This window comes from Dreissena polymorpha, chromosome 4 (assembly GCF_020536995.1).
Source record: "Dreissena polymorpha isolate Duluth1 chromosome 4, UMN_Dpol_1.0, whole genome shotgun sequence".
Taxonomy (NCBI): domain Eukaryota; kingdom Metazoa; phylum Mollusca; class Bivalvia; order Myida; family Dreissenidae; genus Dreissena; species Dreissena polymorpha.
In genome coordinates, this window is record NC_068358.1 from 111,286,563 (window position 1) to 111,301,562 (window position 15,000).

The 15,000-nt window shown below is 37.6% G+C and overlaps 3 protein-coding genes across 3 annotated transcripts in view; 1 reads left to right on the plus strand and 2 right to left on the minus strand.

Annotated features, from left to right (window-relative positions):
• The window catches only part of LOC127878703 (P-selectin-like), a 16,215-nt gene extending 15,902 nt beyond the window's left edge, over nt 1-313 (plus strand). Inside the window, exon 12 of the mRNA XM_052425234.1 lies at nt 308-313. Within this exon, the coding sequence (XP_052281194.1) occupies nt 308-313 (6 nt within the window). The remainder of the gene's footprint in view (nt 1-307) is intronic.
• Nucleotides 314-660: 347 nt separating this feature from the next.
• LOC127878704 (P-selectin-like) lies at nt 661-12,428 on the minus strand. Its single transcript, XM_052425235.1, has 13 exons — nt 12,299-12,428; nt 11,412-11,579; nt 10,911-10,988; nt 8,905-9,072; nt 8,121-8,276; nt 7,773-7,864; nt 7,241-7,358; nt 6,286-6,447; nt 4,702-4,845; nt 4,243-4,335; nt 3,480-3,563; nt 2,488-2,655; nt 661-845 (listed from the first exon to the last, which is right to left on the minus strand). The coding sequence occupies exons 1-13, from the start codon at nt 12,426-12,428 to the stop codon at nt 661-663; spliced, it is 1,746 nt and encodes a 581-aa protein (XP_052281195.1).
• A 1,081-nt stretch (nt 12,429-13,509) lies between these two features.
• The window catches only part of LOC127878705 (uncharacterized), a 1,643-nt gene continuing 152 nt past the window's right edge, over nt 13,510-15,000 (minus strand). The window contains exons 1-4 of the mRNA XM_052425236.1: nt 14,850-15,000; nt 14,519-14,631; nt 14,030-14,165; nt 13,510-13,604 (exon numbers count right to left, since the gene is read on the minus strand). The exon at nt 14,850-15,000 is cut by the window's right edge and continues 152 nt beyond it. Coding sequence (XP_052281196.1) covers nt 13,510-13,604; nt 14,030-14,165; nt 14,519-14,631; nt 14,850-15,000 — 495 coding nt within the window. The remainder of the gene's footprint in view (nt 13,605-14,029; nt 14,166-14,518; nt 14,632-14,849) is intronic.

A 15,000-nucleotide genomic window follows, 5' to 3' on the forward strand; every position in this document is an offset into this window, starting at 1 on the left:
TTTTTTATAGAAATAATTAGAATCAGGCAAACATAGGATAAACATAATCATAATAAAATAGTTTTTGCTTTTTTATAGAGATGGTTGTTTACATGTGGATTAAGGTCTTATACTGAAAGCGTTACATTGCAAGTAAACAATGTAGATACTATTGATTATTTTGCATAAATTTATTTTAATAAATGCCTGAATTAGTTTTTGTGAGAAATATAATGATATACATTCTCTTGACAAGCCTGAGTGTGACAACCATGCTACTTTTATTTCCTATATGAATTTTATAAGCCATTCATTATTCTGGTGTTAGATGTAAATTTTATTAATAAAAACTTTCAGTGGAAATCAATAATTTCACAAGAAAAGGCGTTTCTTTACTAGATGTGTAGTTAGTATACTTTAGAAAAAGGATTGAATACTCTGGCCAATAATGTTGAATCATACAGTGAAATTTATTTAGCATCTCACTTTCATAGAACACTTTAAAAAAGCTTCACGTGAAAGCGAAAATGAAGCAATTGTATAGAAAAATGATGACAAAATTGCTAGTTGAATAGTGCTAAATGAAAATATAAGAGATGATCACTGGCTAATCTTGGAAGACACTATACAAACATGCATTTAGCCATTTTTTTTCCACAGCCTGACTTATACTAAACAGCTTTATACACAGTACTTACAGCAGACTGGTGCAGGTGAACTCCACGTCCCGTCTGCCACACACGTGGAGGATGCACTTCCTGAGAGCTGGTACCCTGCAGAGCATGCATACTGGGCCCTGCTTACTGTACCATCAGAGACCATGTTCACTGTTCCACTGTCTGGGGGGTTCACATTGGCACACTGTCCTGAAATACAATAGGGAGTTACAAATATATATTCATTAAGTTGGATTGAAGCTTTTTGTTAGGTTATACAATAAATTATATAATTTCAAACCCAGTTAATCTGTTTTCCTCATTATTTTGAAGTATTTTTTTCTGTGCCAATTTTTCTTTTCTTCGTGGAATTAGAAATTGGATGCTCAAATCCAACTCTGATATTTGGAATAATCTCTATTTTATAAACCAGTGTTTATTAATACAGTCTCACCTCTAGTATATTTGACTATTTATAAATTGATAATTCAAAGTGCTAATCTGTTCTAAGTCTGTTTTCACACCTTGTTTAAGTAAATAAAATCGCTACCATGAAGTTCTCTACTTACAACTCTGTTATTAAGATTTATTCTTATGAAGATTTTACAAATTTCAGCTCCATATGCCTAGTAACTTCATATATGCAAATAGATATGTGCCATGCTCTGTGAAAAAGAGGTTTAATGCATGTGCGTAAAGTGTCATCTCGATTAGCCTGTGGAGTCCGCACAGGCTAATCAGGTACAACAATTTCTGCTTTTATGTAATTTTTTGTTTGTAGAAAGTCTCTCTTTAGCAAAAATCAAGTTAAGGCTGAAAGTATTGTCCCTGATTAGCCTGTGCGGAGTGCACAGGCTAATCTGGGACAGTAGTTTAAGCACATGCATTTAACCCCTATTTTCACAGAGCACCGTCCATATAATAATTCTCTTAACAAATAAATTTGTCACAAAAAAACAGATTTCAATGTAAAACATGTAAAGTGCATGTGCAGAAAAGCTGATGTTTGCGCGTGTTATCTTTAAATGGAAATGATCTGACAAAGATTTGTGGAGAATACAGAGTAAATTAGAATAGTTAATATCCAGTAATAATTCTAGAAAACAGAGAAACAACTTCATTGTTTTTCAATATCAATTTACTCAAATAGTTAATATCAGAATCTTAGTTCCATCTTTTTTTTCAATATATTATTTGGTTACCGGGTATTGATATTGCAACTTAAAATCAAACAGATTGTTAAACCTTTACCACTTTTATTCATATTTTGACGTGTTTGTATTCGCTTAGAAAGTTATTAAATGTTATTAAAGACCTTTCTTCTGAGTTCAAGTTTTAAAGGTTTAATTTCCAACCCTTAGATACTGATGAGCAGCAAACAGCATAAAACCTGAACAGACTGCAAGTTACTCGCAGGCTGTTCTGGTTTTATGCTATTTGCACATTTTCATTTTGCTTCTGCATGGGAAAGGGTTAAATGATTGTTATTTTCAATTAATTTCCTCAGCTCATGCCACTTCAAAAATAACAAGTTTCAACTTTTATTAATTATATCTTACTCTCAATTGTATGACATACAGTATGAGCTAAAAATCAAAATGTTTAACATTTAATCTACAAGAATATTTTTTTGCTTTCATATTTTTGTGAATTTTAGTTTTATACCATTTCAATTGTGCAAATCTTAATAATGTAGCACATCCTGAAAAAGCATTCAAAAACAATACTTAAATGTGTTGAATAATTTGAGTTGCAATTGGAAAACCCCTGAAGTTTCTTGATAATACAGCTATAACTACAATAACATACTGCTTTTCCATCATAAATACAATTATGTACTAAGACATCATACTGCAAGATGGGTCACTTCCGTTCCAGCTGCCTGTTGAGCCACATTCTCTCGTGACATCACCCACCAGGGTGTATCCCAGAGTGCAGTTGTAAGTAACCATGGTTACAGTGCCGGTGCTTGAATACGTCATCTGACCATTACTGGGTATAGTCAGGTTGCTACATGTTTCTGAAAGCAAGAGAGGACGAGGACTTCCATTATTTTAGCTTCGTTGCATAGAAAGCCTTAGGCTTATTTGAAAAGCTCTCGAATCCATTTCCTGGGTCTTGAACCAGCACTTGGTGTCTATGGGGAAGATCTTAAGAACGCTTACTCCTCAGTATGGATCGAACTGGTGACCTCGCGGTCGCTAGGCGGACACAATATCCCTATGCCATGGCAACAACTTCCATTAGGCATAAATAAGCAAATACAAAGTGGTAGGGTCATTAAAATTCAAACAAACTGAACATTATTTTAAAGCTCAAATGTTATCATTTATTCATCAATCAAGTGTAACAAAATAAATTTAATAAACATGACCCCGGTCTGGTAAAACAGGGCTTAATGCATGTGCATAAAGTGTGGTCCCAGATTAGACTGTGGAGTCCGCACAGGCTAATCAGGGTCAACATCTTTGGCATAGAATGGATTTTTTTTTAGAACAGTCTTCCTTTAAACAAACAAACCATAAAAGCGGAAAAAGTCTTCCCTGATTTGCCTGTGCAGACCACACAGGCTAATCTAGGACGACACTTAAGGCACATGCGTTAGGCCCCTTTTCCCCAGAGCTCGGCTTGCATATTTTTATGTCTGAAAAACAAGCACTGATCCCTGTTTTAAATAATTGGTCATGGCAATAAATTGTTCTTAAACACCAACTTGAATTTAAGTAAAACTAGATAAAGTATTTACACGTAAGCAGGGAAACCCTACCGCATGTGGGAGTGGTCCCTGTCCAACCCTGCCAAGGTTCTGACACAGTCTGTGCTGGTTTCCATGTAGACTGGTACCTGTGGGACAGATGTGGGTGGCCGTGAGGCCGTCTGCTGATAGCGTTACTGATCCGGACACAGGGGCATCGGGTATGTCACACACTGCGACAGATTGTAACAAATAGGAGCCTTGTTCTGGAAAAACTGGGCTTAATGCATGTAAATAATGTCATCTTAGATTAGCCTTTGCAGTCTGCACAGACTAGTCAGGGACGACACTTTGTTCTTTTATGGTATTTTTGTTTATGGGAATACTCTTTTTAGCATTAATCTAGATTAGGGAGAAATTATTGGCCCTGATTAGCTTGTGCACACTGTACAGGCTAATCTGGTCCAACACTTTACGCACTTGCATGAGGCCCAGAGTTTTAATGAACGAGGCTCATAGGTTTGACTGCTCAGAGCTGTAAGTTGCATTTTGCTCTAAGTAATCAGGAGGAACAAATATGAGAAACAGGTCTATGTGCCCACAAGATGCATTGGCAAGTAAAAAGTGATGATGATATTGATGTGCATACTCTATAAATATGCTATATATGTCCAGATAACAATTTGTCATAATGCTCTCTATGACAATTTTATAAAACATTACAAAGGGGATATAATGAAATAAAAATGTCAGTTTAAGTATCTTATTTTTCACATAAGTACTAAATAATGTATTTGCTTATTATTTAACTCTCATATACACGCTTTAAGTAATTACCACATGTGGGTGCTGAATGTGTCCATGTTCCATTATGGTTGCATGTTAAGAGACCTTGACCCTGGACATGGTAACCTTGGAAACATGTGTATGTTGCCACAGTAACAGAAGACATGAAGTTCAATGTCACAGTGCCACTATCTGGGTCAGGTAAATTAATACACTGAACTGAAACAGAAGACAAAAAAGGAACAGATGACACATCAAAACTAAAGGTACTTAAGCAAGCAAGTTTTATAGTAATAACTAGACCTTTATGTCAACAAATATCAGAAAATATCAAACGCGACATTTCAAGTCATGACAGCTAGAAAAAGCTACCGATATATAAAAGAAGACTGTGGACTGGTTGTGTAGTTTTAGACAATTTTGAATAAAAAAATTAGCTTTGATATTTCTATTTGAATCTGTCATTTCATTAGAATTTTTCTAAACATAAAAGCTTTTTTTTAATTACATTACAATAATATTAAGGTTTGATGAAAGGTATGAACAAAAGGATTACCACAAATAGGTGGGGATATGTCCATGAACCATTAGATTGACAGGTGTCTATGCTGACACCATCATCCTTAATGGAGAATCCCACATCACATGAGTAAGTAACCAGGCTGTGGCTGCCATTGGTTGAAAATGTCACATGACCATTTGCAGGTGAGGCCAACGTAGCACATTTCACTAACAAATACAAATTATTTAAATATAAGGGATTTACCAAAATAATTGAATGCATATATACAACTGATATAAAAAGAATATAACACAATTACCCACTTTATTATTTACAGAATTTTTTAATGATTCATTCCTGTGATTAATACAATTTATATCATGAACTTTGTGTATGTGTTTAGTCACAGGAATAACCTAGCGATTTTATTTGCCCAAGTAACGTTTCCAGCCCAAGTGGGACAAATATGCACCAAAAACCCTGAAATTGGGAAAATTCGTGTTGTGAAGTCTTCATAGTGGGAAATTAGTGTAATCTATTTTTTGCTCCCAAATACTTTAAAATTGATAACTAAGTGTTGTCAAGTTGCCAATATTATATATTTACTTCGGTTCAAGCCATAAAGCTACAAAGGGAAACTAACTAAATGTTGAAATTTATTCATTGATTATTTTTTTATTCATTTGTTTACATGATTGGGAATTTTTTGGACAGCAATTGGCAAATTTGTAGTTTTTTTCTAATTGGGAAAGTGCCGTTTTCCAGTACTTTATAAGAAGAAAAAAATTGCTGTAACCAGATATTAAAAGCAGTAATATCTACCAAGTTATACCCACAGTAATAATGTTACATACTAGCTATTGCATTACTTTGGGCTTTGTGGCTTCAGAAGAAATTAATGTTTAACCCCTTTTCCACTTAGATATGTATTTTGACGCATTGTAGTCCTTTAGAAAGTTTCATTTAATTAAAAAACTTTCTTACTTAATTCAAGTTTTAAAGGCTTCATTTCCAGCCCTTAGTTACTGATGAGCAGCAAACAGTATAAAACCTGAACAGACTGCGATTTACTCGCAGGCTGTTCTGGTTTTATGCTGGTTGCAAAAGCCATTTGCACTTTGCTTCTTATGGGGAAAAGGATTAAAGTAAGTTTGTTATGTTACTATTTCAACTGCTGGGAGGAGCAAATTCAGATTTATTGAAACCTACTAAAATGCCACTAACATATAATTACATACCAAATCTGTACCTTGTTCTTTTATAGATGTTAATATTTGCTTATAAAGTTAAGTATATTACATTAATTACAATTATGTTACATAAATTCTATGTTTAAAAAAGGGCTATAACTGTTGTAATTTTGAAGTTGGATAATAAAAATCACACCCAAAGCAACATATTTTAAGGGACAATTTATGTAAGTTTGAATATATTACGTTGAGAAGTGAAGGAGAACTCCTCGGGACAAATTTGAATATATGGACAGACGGACGGACGAATAGACTTTCTATGGGGTTTCCAGTCTGACCCCCAACACCTTGTATTGTTTGGCATAAAACTTTATATGAAAGGATAAGACATGTATCAGTGCTTTTTGGCATCCAAGGTCAAAGTATATGTATCTGTTTGATATAAGCAACTTGAACTATATTTGTCACAACACCTACCACAATTTGGAGCAACAGTACTCCAGCCTGATCCATCTGTGTGACATGCCGCCATGGTGGAGCCATTCACAGTGTAACCTTGATTGCAGGAGTAAGTCAAGGTCATACCATCACTGGACACACTTATTGACCCATTGGTCACATTGCGTGGAGGTGTGCAAACTGTGCAAATAGAATGAGAATATCAACAACTTATTTAAAATGCATAGTCCATAGTTGTCTTCTTTGTTTCAACAGGGATTCATTTTGAAACTTAAAATAACACACAGTGTCAATTATACTTTACTTCTAACTACTAAATTAATGTTTACAGTATGAAATATATAACTGATAAAAAATATACAAATTGAAAATCAGCTCACATGTTTCTGACCACGAAACAATTTTTTTTTAATAATATTCCCTGTATTGTTCATATGTGTAATTTTCTTCTATTAGTTGTTGAAGCTATTACATACTTTATAAAGATGAACCACAAATTGAGACTCTTCACTGACCACAATTAAGAGTTGACTCCTAAGTTAAATTGAGTTAAACAAACATAAACAGACAGAAAAACAAAAAAATTTCTTTGATCCCAGAAATTTCTTACCACATTTTGGTGCCGAGTCCCCCCATAAGCCATTTACACATGACTTTTGTGCTATTCCAATGACGTCATGGCCACTGACACATGTGTAGGTTACCACAGTGACAGTAGAATTTGTTGTCATGGTAATAATTCCATTGGTTATGTTGCTAAGGGTGGTGCACTTTACTGGAAGAAAAAAGTATATTTTTCAACAAGACATTAACAATTTTAAAAGTTTCATAATGGCATCAAACATTAATAAATATAATAGTTATGAGAGCATTTATTGGCATATTTACAAAATAAATGGAAATGTTAATTGCAGGTGTTGTATGCCTACCACATGTGTTGTTTATCACATCCCATGATCCATCACTGCCACACTGGATGTTGCCATGGTAACATTACGAAGACTGTATCCCAGCTCACATGAGAATGTGCCAACAGTTGTGGAACCATCTGTTGCCATCACGAATGCACCATTTGTAGGTTGAGACTGGGCCTGGCATACAACTTTAAAGGCAAACATAAAAGGAATCTATGAATTTGTTTACATCAGCCACTAACATCATGATTTAATTTTACAAATCGCATACAGCTTATAGTTATTACTTTATGCGCAAAGAAAGCTGACCTAGAATTAGCTTCAGTGGACGAAAAACGAGTAGTAATACTCATGCAAATTATTTCATTAACATTTTACAAACAGGTATTGGTATACTATAGTTTTCAAGTTCAACTTCGTTGTTTACTATTATCTGAAGTTTATCCTTAAAAGGATTCCATAAACAATTATAACAAATTATATTTTATTCAAACTAAACTTTGCATCCTTACCACAGGTTGGGGGATTTGGCAACCAACTTCCGTCCGTCTGACAAACGCTGGTCGCGTTTCCGGTCAATGAATACCCGACCTCACAGATGAACTGGGCTCGTGTCTGCAACCCGGTAGAGGTCAGCTCCACACCCGTGCCGTTGGTGACCCCGGCCAGGCTTTGACATGTAACTAAAACATGAAGAAAAAGGTGTTTATATAAAAAACATTTTTAATAACAATCGTTCGTTTCTTTCTTTATGTTTTAATATTTAACATGCCAGATAATAACCGGTGACTAACGTTCAAATTTTACATGAAATATCTGTTGTCAGTTACAGACTTGAATGAATGAACCTTATTCTTTTTTAAATTCCGTTACGAGTGTACCCTGTATAAATATGGTACACCTTTGGAATAAACGTACATGCACAGTACGAACTCTTACCACACACTGGCGGGGTTGCGCTCCACCCCTGTCCACTATTCGAGCACGTGATCTGGTTCGCTCCTAGAAGCGTGCTGCCCGTGTTGCACGAGAATGACGTCACGCTCCCAATCTTTAACGCTGTTCCGTTGACGGGACTTACCGGTGGTTCACAATCTGTTTTGAATACAAAAACGAATGGTCTCATTTTGAAGCCGCTAATCGCTGCCTTTGCATTGAATTATTATTAAATTGTAACTTATGTTTACAATATTTCTGTTATTATTAATAACATAATAAGATATGTCAAATATATAAATCTATTTTATAAACATCGATGGCCACTTTTAATTATTGCATGATCGTACTCTCGCATTGACTACCTCCCATACATTTTGGGTTACGATAGATAGTCGTTTTCACACGCAATGACATTACCATGTACGTATAGCATGAGCTTCGACTTAGTACGATTTAAACTCGGAAATATTCAATTTTCTGCGCAGAGGTTGACATAATCTGAAGGCGTAATAAGGAAACACCACGTGATTTAAATATGAGCCTCGTTCTGGGGAAAAAGGGCTTAATGCATGTGCGTTAAGTGTCGTCCCAGATTAGCCCGTGTAGTCCGCACAGGCTCATCCATTACGAGAGTTTCAGCTTTTAGGGTATTTTCTTCTAAAGAAAGTCTCTTCCAAGCGGACTGCACAGGCTAATCTGGGACGACACTCTACGAATAATGCTTTAAGCCCAGTTTTCTCAGGTCTTGTCTAAAATATAGCACCTGAATCAGGTTACTACTCACCGCACGCGGGGCTCGTGCCTTCCCATGACCCGTTCTTGAGGCACGTCCGCGTCGTGACGCCGCTGATGACGTAACCCTGTGCGCACGTGTACGTAGCGACGGACACCGTTGCATTGCTCGAAATGTTGACATAACCACTGGAAGGCGGGTTGAGCGTATTGCACAGAACTGTGACAAAAACATAAACATTGGATTGATATTGCTTCACAATGTTATGAAAGTTAATTCATAAGTAGGAGTAAAACTCCATGTCGTTAGTAAGGTAGGTTCATATTTGATAAATCTGTCATCAGCGACTTTTTGTTTAAGTCGTGTCTTCGTCGACATCCATGCATATGCTACACAAAAACACGCGCAGGACCGACAAACTTTTCTAACTTTTCGCCGGATGCGTTTTTAGCAATTATCATTTTCCTATTAAATGCTAGACTACTGTTGATATCAGAACATATAAAGCAATTAGTATTATTTATTATGGTAAAACACGTCACAGAAGTAAAGGTTCTCAAATACTGAATTGGTTCCCAGCATACCACAAGTTGGTATTTCAGTCGACCATGTGCCGTTTGCCAGACAGTTGGCGAAAGACGCGCCATTTATGGTATATCCGGTCGCACACTGGAAAGAGGCCGATGTTTGTTGTCCGTTAGTCGCCAATTGGTAACTTCCCCCGACAGGTTGTCCGATAGATTCACATTGAACTGTGAGATAGATCAGCGTGTTTTAGTAGGAAGTTATGACAAGTCTGTGAGATAGATCAGCGTGTATTAGTCGGAAGTTATGACAAGTCTGTGAGATAGATCAGCGTGTATTAGTCGGAAGTTATGACAAGTCTGTGAGATAGATCAGCGTGTATTAGTCGGAAGTTATGACAAGTCTGTGAGATAGATCAGCGTGTATTAGTCGGAAGTTATGACAAGTCTGTGAGATAGATCAGCGTGTATTAGTCGGAAGTTATGACAAGTCTGTGAGATAGATCAGCGTGTATTAGTAGGAAGTTATGACAAGTCTGTGAGATAGATCAGCGTGTATTAGTCGGAAGTTATGACAAGTCTGTGAATTAGATCAGCGTGTATTAGTCGGAAGTTATGACAAGTCTGTGAGATAGATCAGCGTGTATTAGTCGGAAGTTATGACAAGTCTGTGAGATAGATCAGCGTGTATTAGTCGGAAGTTATGACAAGTCTGTGAGATAGATCAGCGTGTATTAGTAGGAAGTTATGACAAGTCTGTGAGATAGATCAGCGTGTATTTGTCGGAAGTTATGACAAGTTTGGTGGGCAAAACCGCATGGTAGTATTAGGTAAGTTAGTAAACATGGAAATAATAAGCAAGTAAAAAACGAGTGTTAAACTTTATTTGGAATTGGTATATGCATGTCCATAGTTCTTTAACGAACGTTGTTTAAACATCCTACATAATACCGGTATGTCTCATACCACGATATTACTTCCAATAATTTTATATGTACACAAAAATGTATACCGGTTGTTTTAAAAGAGAGATTTATTAATGCTTGACCCACATGTGTATACCACTGTCACGATTCATAATACGACATTCTCATCCTTGCATATGGGCCGCGTTCTTATAAAACTGGGCATAATTCATGTGCGTAAAGTGTCGTCCCAGATTAGCCTGTGCAGTCCTCAAAGGCTAATCAAGGACGACACTTTACGCCTTACTTGGATTTTTGCTAAGAAGAGACTTCCTTTAAACGGAAAATGTCATAAAAGCGGAAAGTGTCGTCCCTGATTAGCCTGTGCGGACTGCACAGGCTAATCTGGGACGACACTTTACGGACATGCAATATGCCCAGTTTTCTCAGAACACGACTCATATGAGGTGAATATGGTTGTGCTCAGTAACTACCGCTTACATAAGTAAGGGCACTTCGTACCAAGAAAAACAGGAGTTATGTTTACAGTCAGCCGTTAAGTGAGTTGCAAAACCGGCAATGCCAACACACAAACATCTCATAACAGAGATTAACACGTGTATCTTACCACACGTGGAGGCCGCCTGGGACCATGAAGTTCCGTTCATGTAGCACGTCCTGGACACGGCACCATTCAACGTGTATCCTACGTCACAACGGTACGTTGCCGTCAGACCAGAGACGTCAATTGAGACGCTACCGTTTGAAGGCGCGTTCAGAGTTGTACACACTTAAAACAAATGCTAGTGTAGACATAAAAAATACACTTTTTTTTCGAGAAATAGAACTATCGCAAATTCCGAACTGCACATCGACTGATTTTTTCTTAAAACTATAAAAAGTAACTTACGGTGACAAACTAGTACATGATTTACATGAAATATTTTGATTATATACATAGTCGATTATTAATCTTATTCATTAACTCATAACTTGCAGCATTAGTTGTGGCTGTAAGCAGATTATAAAGCAACGTCAGAATGGACATTTTTATTAAGACTGAAAAATTAACGGTAAAATAACTACCGTATGCACACGAAAGAACGTTAAAGTCCGCCATTTTACTGACCACAAGAGGGTGTTGAGCTGTTCCACGTGCCAGAAGATAAGCACGTGGCGTTACTAACTCCACTCAACTGGTAACCAGTCTGGCACGTGAAGGTTGCGATCGTGTTAGCGCCGTCTGTGGTGTACGAGATAGCGCCGAGACTAGGGGATGCCAGCGCCGAACATCGTGCTGAAATGTGAACGTATCGTTGTACATTTGAACCTCGCTATGGGAAAACGGGGCTAAATGCCTAAGCGTGAATTCTGGTCCAAAATTTGCCGATGCAGTCAGCACAGGCTATTCCTGGACGACTATTGCAGCTTTTATTGTGCGTATGTTTAAACTTACAGAAAGTCTTTCCGTAGCGAAAATCAAGATTAAGCAGAACATGTGTTACCTGATTAGCCTGTGGGGACGCCTACGCGTTACAATAAGCCCTATTTTCCCAGAGCGAGGCTCAAAATACAAAATCTGAATTATGGGTTCGATATATAGTGTACGAGGATTAGATTTGTAAGCAGACCAAGGGCCAAAGGAAAACACATGAGTACAATGTGCAATGGATATATCAGCGTTATTGTATTGGGTTTGACATAACCCATTTATGCCTAGCGTCTAGAAAAAAGGCATTGGCAAACAGCGTAGACCCAGATGAGACGCCGCATGATGCGGCGTCTCATCAGGGTCTGCGCTGTTTGCTTAAAGGAATTTATGTAAGAAATATTCCAAATATAGACATTATGATACTAGAGATCCCTAATTTTGGGAATAAATTGATCCAATTTAGAAGGAGCAGTCCACTAGGCATCAATGGGTTAAACACGATTAGTGAACACTATTTATAGTAAATGAAAACATTCGTATCTACAGTGTAATAGCATCAACAGTTTCAGAAAAATATCTCGTACAACACGTCGGCGCTGAGGCGCTCCAAGTTCCGTTCAGAAGGCATGAGATACTTCGTGTACCGGAAATACTGAACCCCACGTTGCAGCTGAAAGTCGTGAGAGTGGTGCCCTCTTTGACCTCCTGGGTCATAGTCCCATTACTTGGGCCCGAAAGAACGTTACAGGTTGCTAAAAAGTAGTAAGCGTGCACAAACTTAGGCAAACGTTTTATTTTATGTCAGCTTAGCCGTTTATACTAGTATTTGCATTAATGTATTATTAGTTTTTCGCATGATAAATTTGTAACGTAACATTGTAATAATGATAAAAAACTTTACACAGACAACAACGCTGCAGTTATCTAGGCACAGTTGCTGCGCACGTCACTGATAGCAATTTTATAATGGTTGTATTACAAAGCAGGTTTCTTGGTGAAAACAAACGCAAAGAGCTTGTTCTTACCGCACGTGGGCGCCGTGCCGTTCCAAGAGTTTCCGGTGGCAGAACACCACCTGTAGGGGTTGCCTTTCAACACGTAACCGGTGTTACACTTGTACGTCGCTATAGACCCATTAGTTGATACCGTGACTGTACCGTTCGAAGGATTGTCTGGCGTTTTACATTCTGAATAAAAATATTATAATACTTTGCCAATCCTCGAAACAAACAAATATGTTTTTTTAATCTTTACTTGAATAAACACGTACTATATTGTTTTTGTGTATATTTTAGCCCTAATTAATGTCGCCAAACCATAGGCTAAGATCACTAAAAAAACGTACATGTATACTATACAACAAACAAAGCTTAAACAAGACTTGATGGGGTCAAATAGAGCTGCAATATAAGTTTCGTTTGTTATGATTTATTATGATTTCAATTATAAACCATAGTAGTAAATGTCGATCAGACGTCACTTACTACACGTGGGTTCTACCCCCGACCACGCGTTGTTATCCTGGCACGTCCGTTGCGCGTCCCCATACAATGAGTAGTTTTGTGCGCATGCGTAGAACGCCGTTGTTGAAGCACCATCTGTCTTAACGCTGACATTTCCGCCGTCCGGTGCTTGCGGTACCGGGCAAGTACCTTTTATTTACGAAATATGTCGCATAAATAGGTCCAACAAATAGTTGAAAGAAAAAAGAAAGTGAAAACAAAAATATAATGAACTTTAATTTAACCGCACACGAATTTTTCCAACTTCACAAATTATCTCACGGAACACTTACTCACTTTACTAAGTGTACTTTTTCTAACAGCAAACTTAAACATAAACAACCAATATAGTTTGCTTTCAATACAAATGCATACTCACGGCAGGTCTCTGAAATGTTGAAAAAAAAGGTATTATTCACTAAATTTAACATAATATAGAGCAGTAAGTAAGAGCAAGTTTCAGTATGATAATTCATTGCAAGTTCCGGTATAGTAAAGTGTATACATACTAGTAATGAAATTGAGCCGTGCTCAGTGAAAAAGGGGTTTAATCCCTGTGCGTAAAGTGTCGTCCCAGATTAGCCTGTGCAGTCCGCACAGGCTCAACGGGGACGACACTTTCCGCCTAAACTAGATTTTGCTAAGAAGGGATTTTCTTTAAACAGAAAATATCATAAAAGCGGAAAGTGCCGTCCCTGATTTGCCTGTGCGGACTGCACAGGCTAATCTGGGATGACACTTTAGGCAAGTGCATTAAACCCACTTTGCACAGAACACAGCACAATTAAATCAATGCTACAATATGATGCTTACCGTAGGTATTCGTAACGTCTAACGTCCCCCCTATCTCGTTATTGGTGGCGACGTCGATGGGCCAACTAGATGATGTCTGGGACTTCCGGCAATAACCAGGGGCCACGGACGCCTTCGTCATGTCATTCGAGAGGGCCTTTGGTAAATACGAAATGGGCGTACGTCAGATTATGTGAAAAGCGAACAGTTATCTAGCTTGTTCATGCGTTCATACGCACTACGTAGAGTAAATACGCCGGTTTCGTACAGTGGGACATGTTAACGTCACATGATTTAAGCAAAATTACTACACTGTAAGGGATACAATAAAACATGTCTTTACATTTTCTGAACATTTAAATAAACATACAATCTAGTTTTCAATTTAAGAGGACATCGTTTTTAGCCATAAATCCTGGCTTTGGAAAAAACAACATACCGGATACATTTATTTTCAAAGCGCCCAAAACAAAAGTGCAAGCCGTGAGATTTGTATCATTACTGACTTACAAAGCACGCGAACTGGAATAAGGTGCTATTGTCGACGGCCCCACCGTTGTACACTGTGACGTAAGTCTCTGCGGTGCCGGGAACCGAGTCAATACAGCTCACCGCAACGGAAGCTTAAACAAAATATCGTTATGCACGCCCGTTAAAATCGAACAATAATAAGGCAACACAGTATGTGTTTATTACATAAATATAAGAACAAACGTGTCTTTTCATTTCGTACGATTGATTTAAAACTGATTCTTGATACATACTATCATATTGTGCGTTACCCTCCCTCTCCTTTCAAAAAGTAATTTTATTTCGAAAACCAGTCTAAAATTATTCCTACCGTAGGCAACCTTTGTGGAACAAGACACTAAGTCGAAAGACATTTTCTTTTTGTCGGCGCACATGTTCCAGGTGTCGCCTGTCGCTAAGCACGTCTCCACGCCATCTGACGTCGCATGCGTGTAGTCATAGCGTCCAAGTGACGTCCATGG

Excerpts from the sequence above, each read along its gene's own strand:
- LOC127878704 (XM_052425235.1), bottom strand. The coding sequence starts at position 12,428 with ATGACCCAGGAGGTCAAAGAGGGCACCACTCTCACGACTTTCAGCTGC. Across the intron at positions 11,580-12,298 it reads CGCCTCAGCGCCGACGTGTT|CACGATGTTCGGCGCTGGCA; the intron begins GTACGAGATATT and ends TTCACATTTCAG. Across the intron at positions 7,359-7,772 it reads GAGCCCAGTTCATCTGTGAG|GCCCAGTCTCAACCTACAAA; the intron begins GTCGGGTATTCA and ends GTTGTATGCCAG.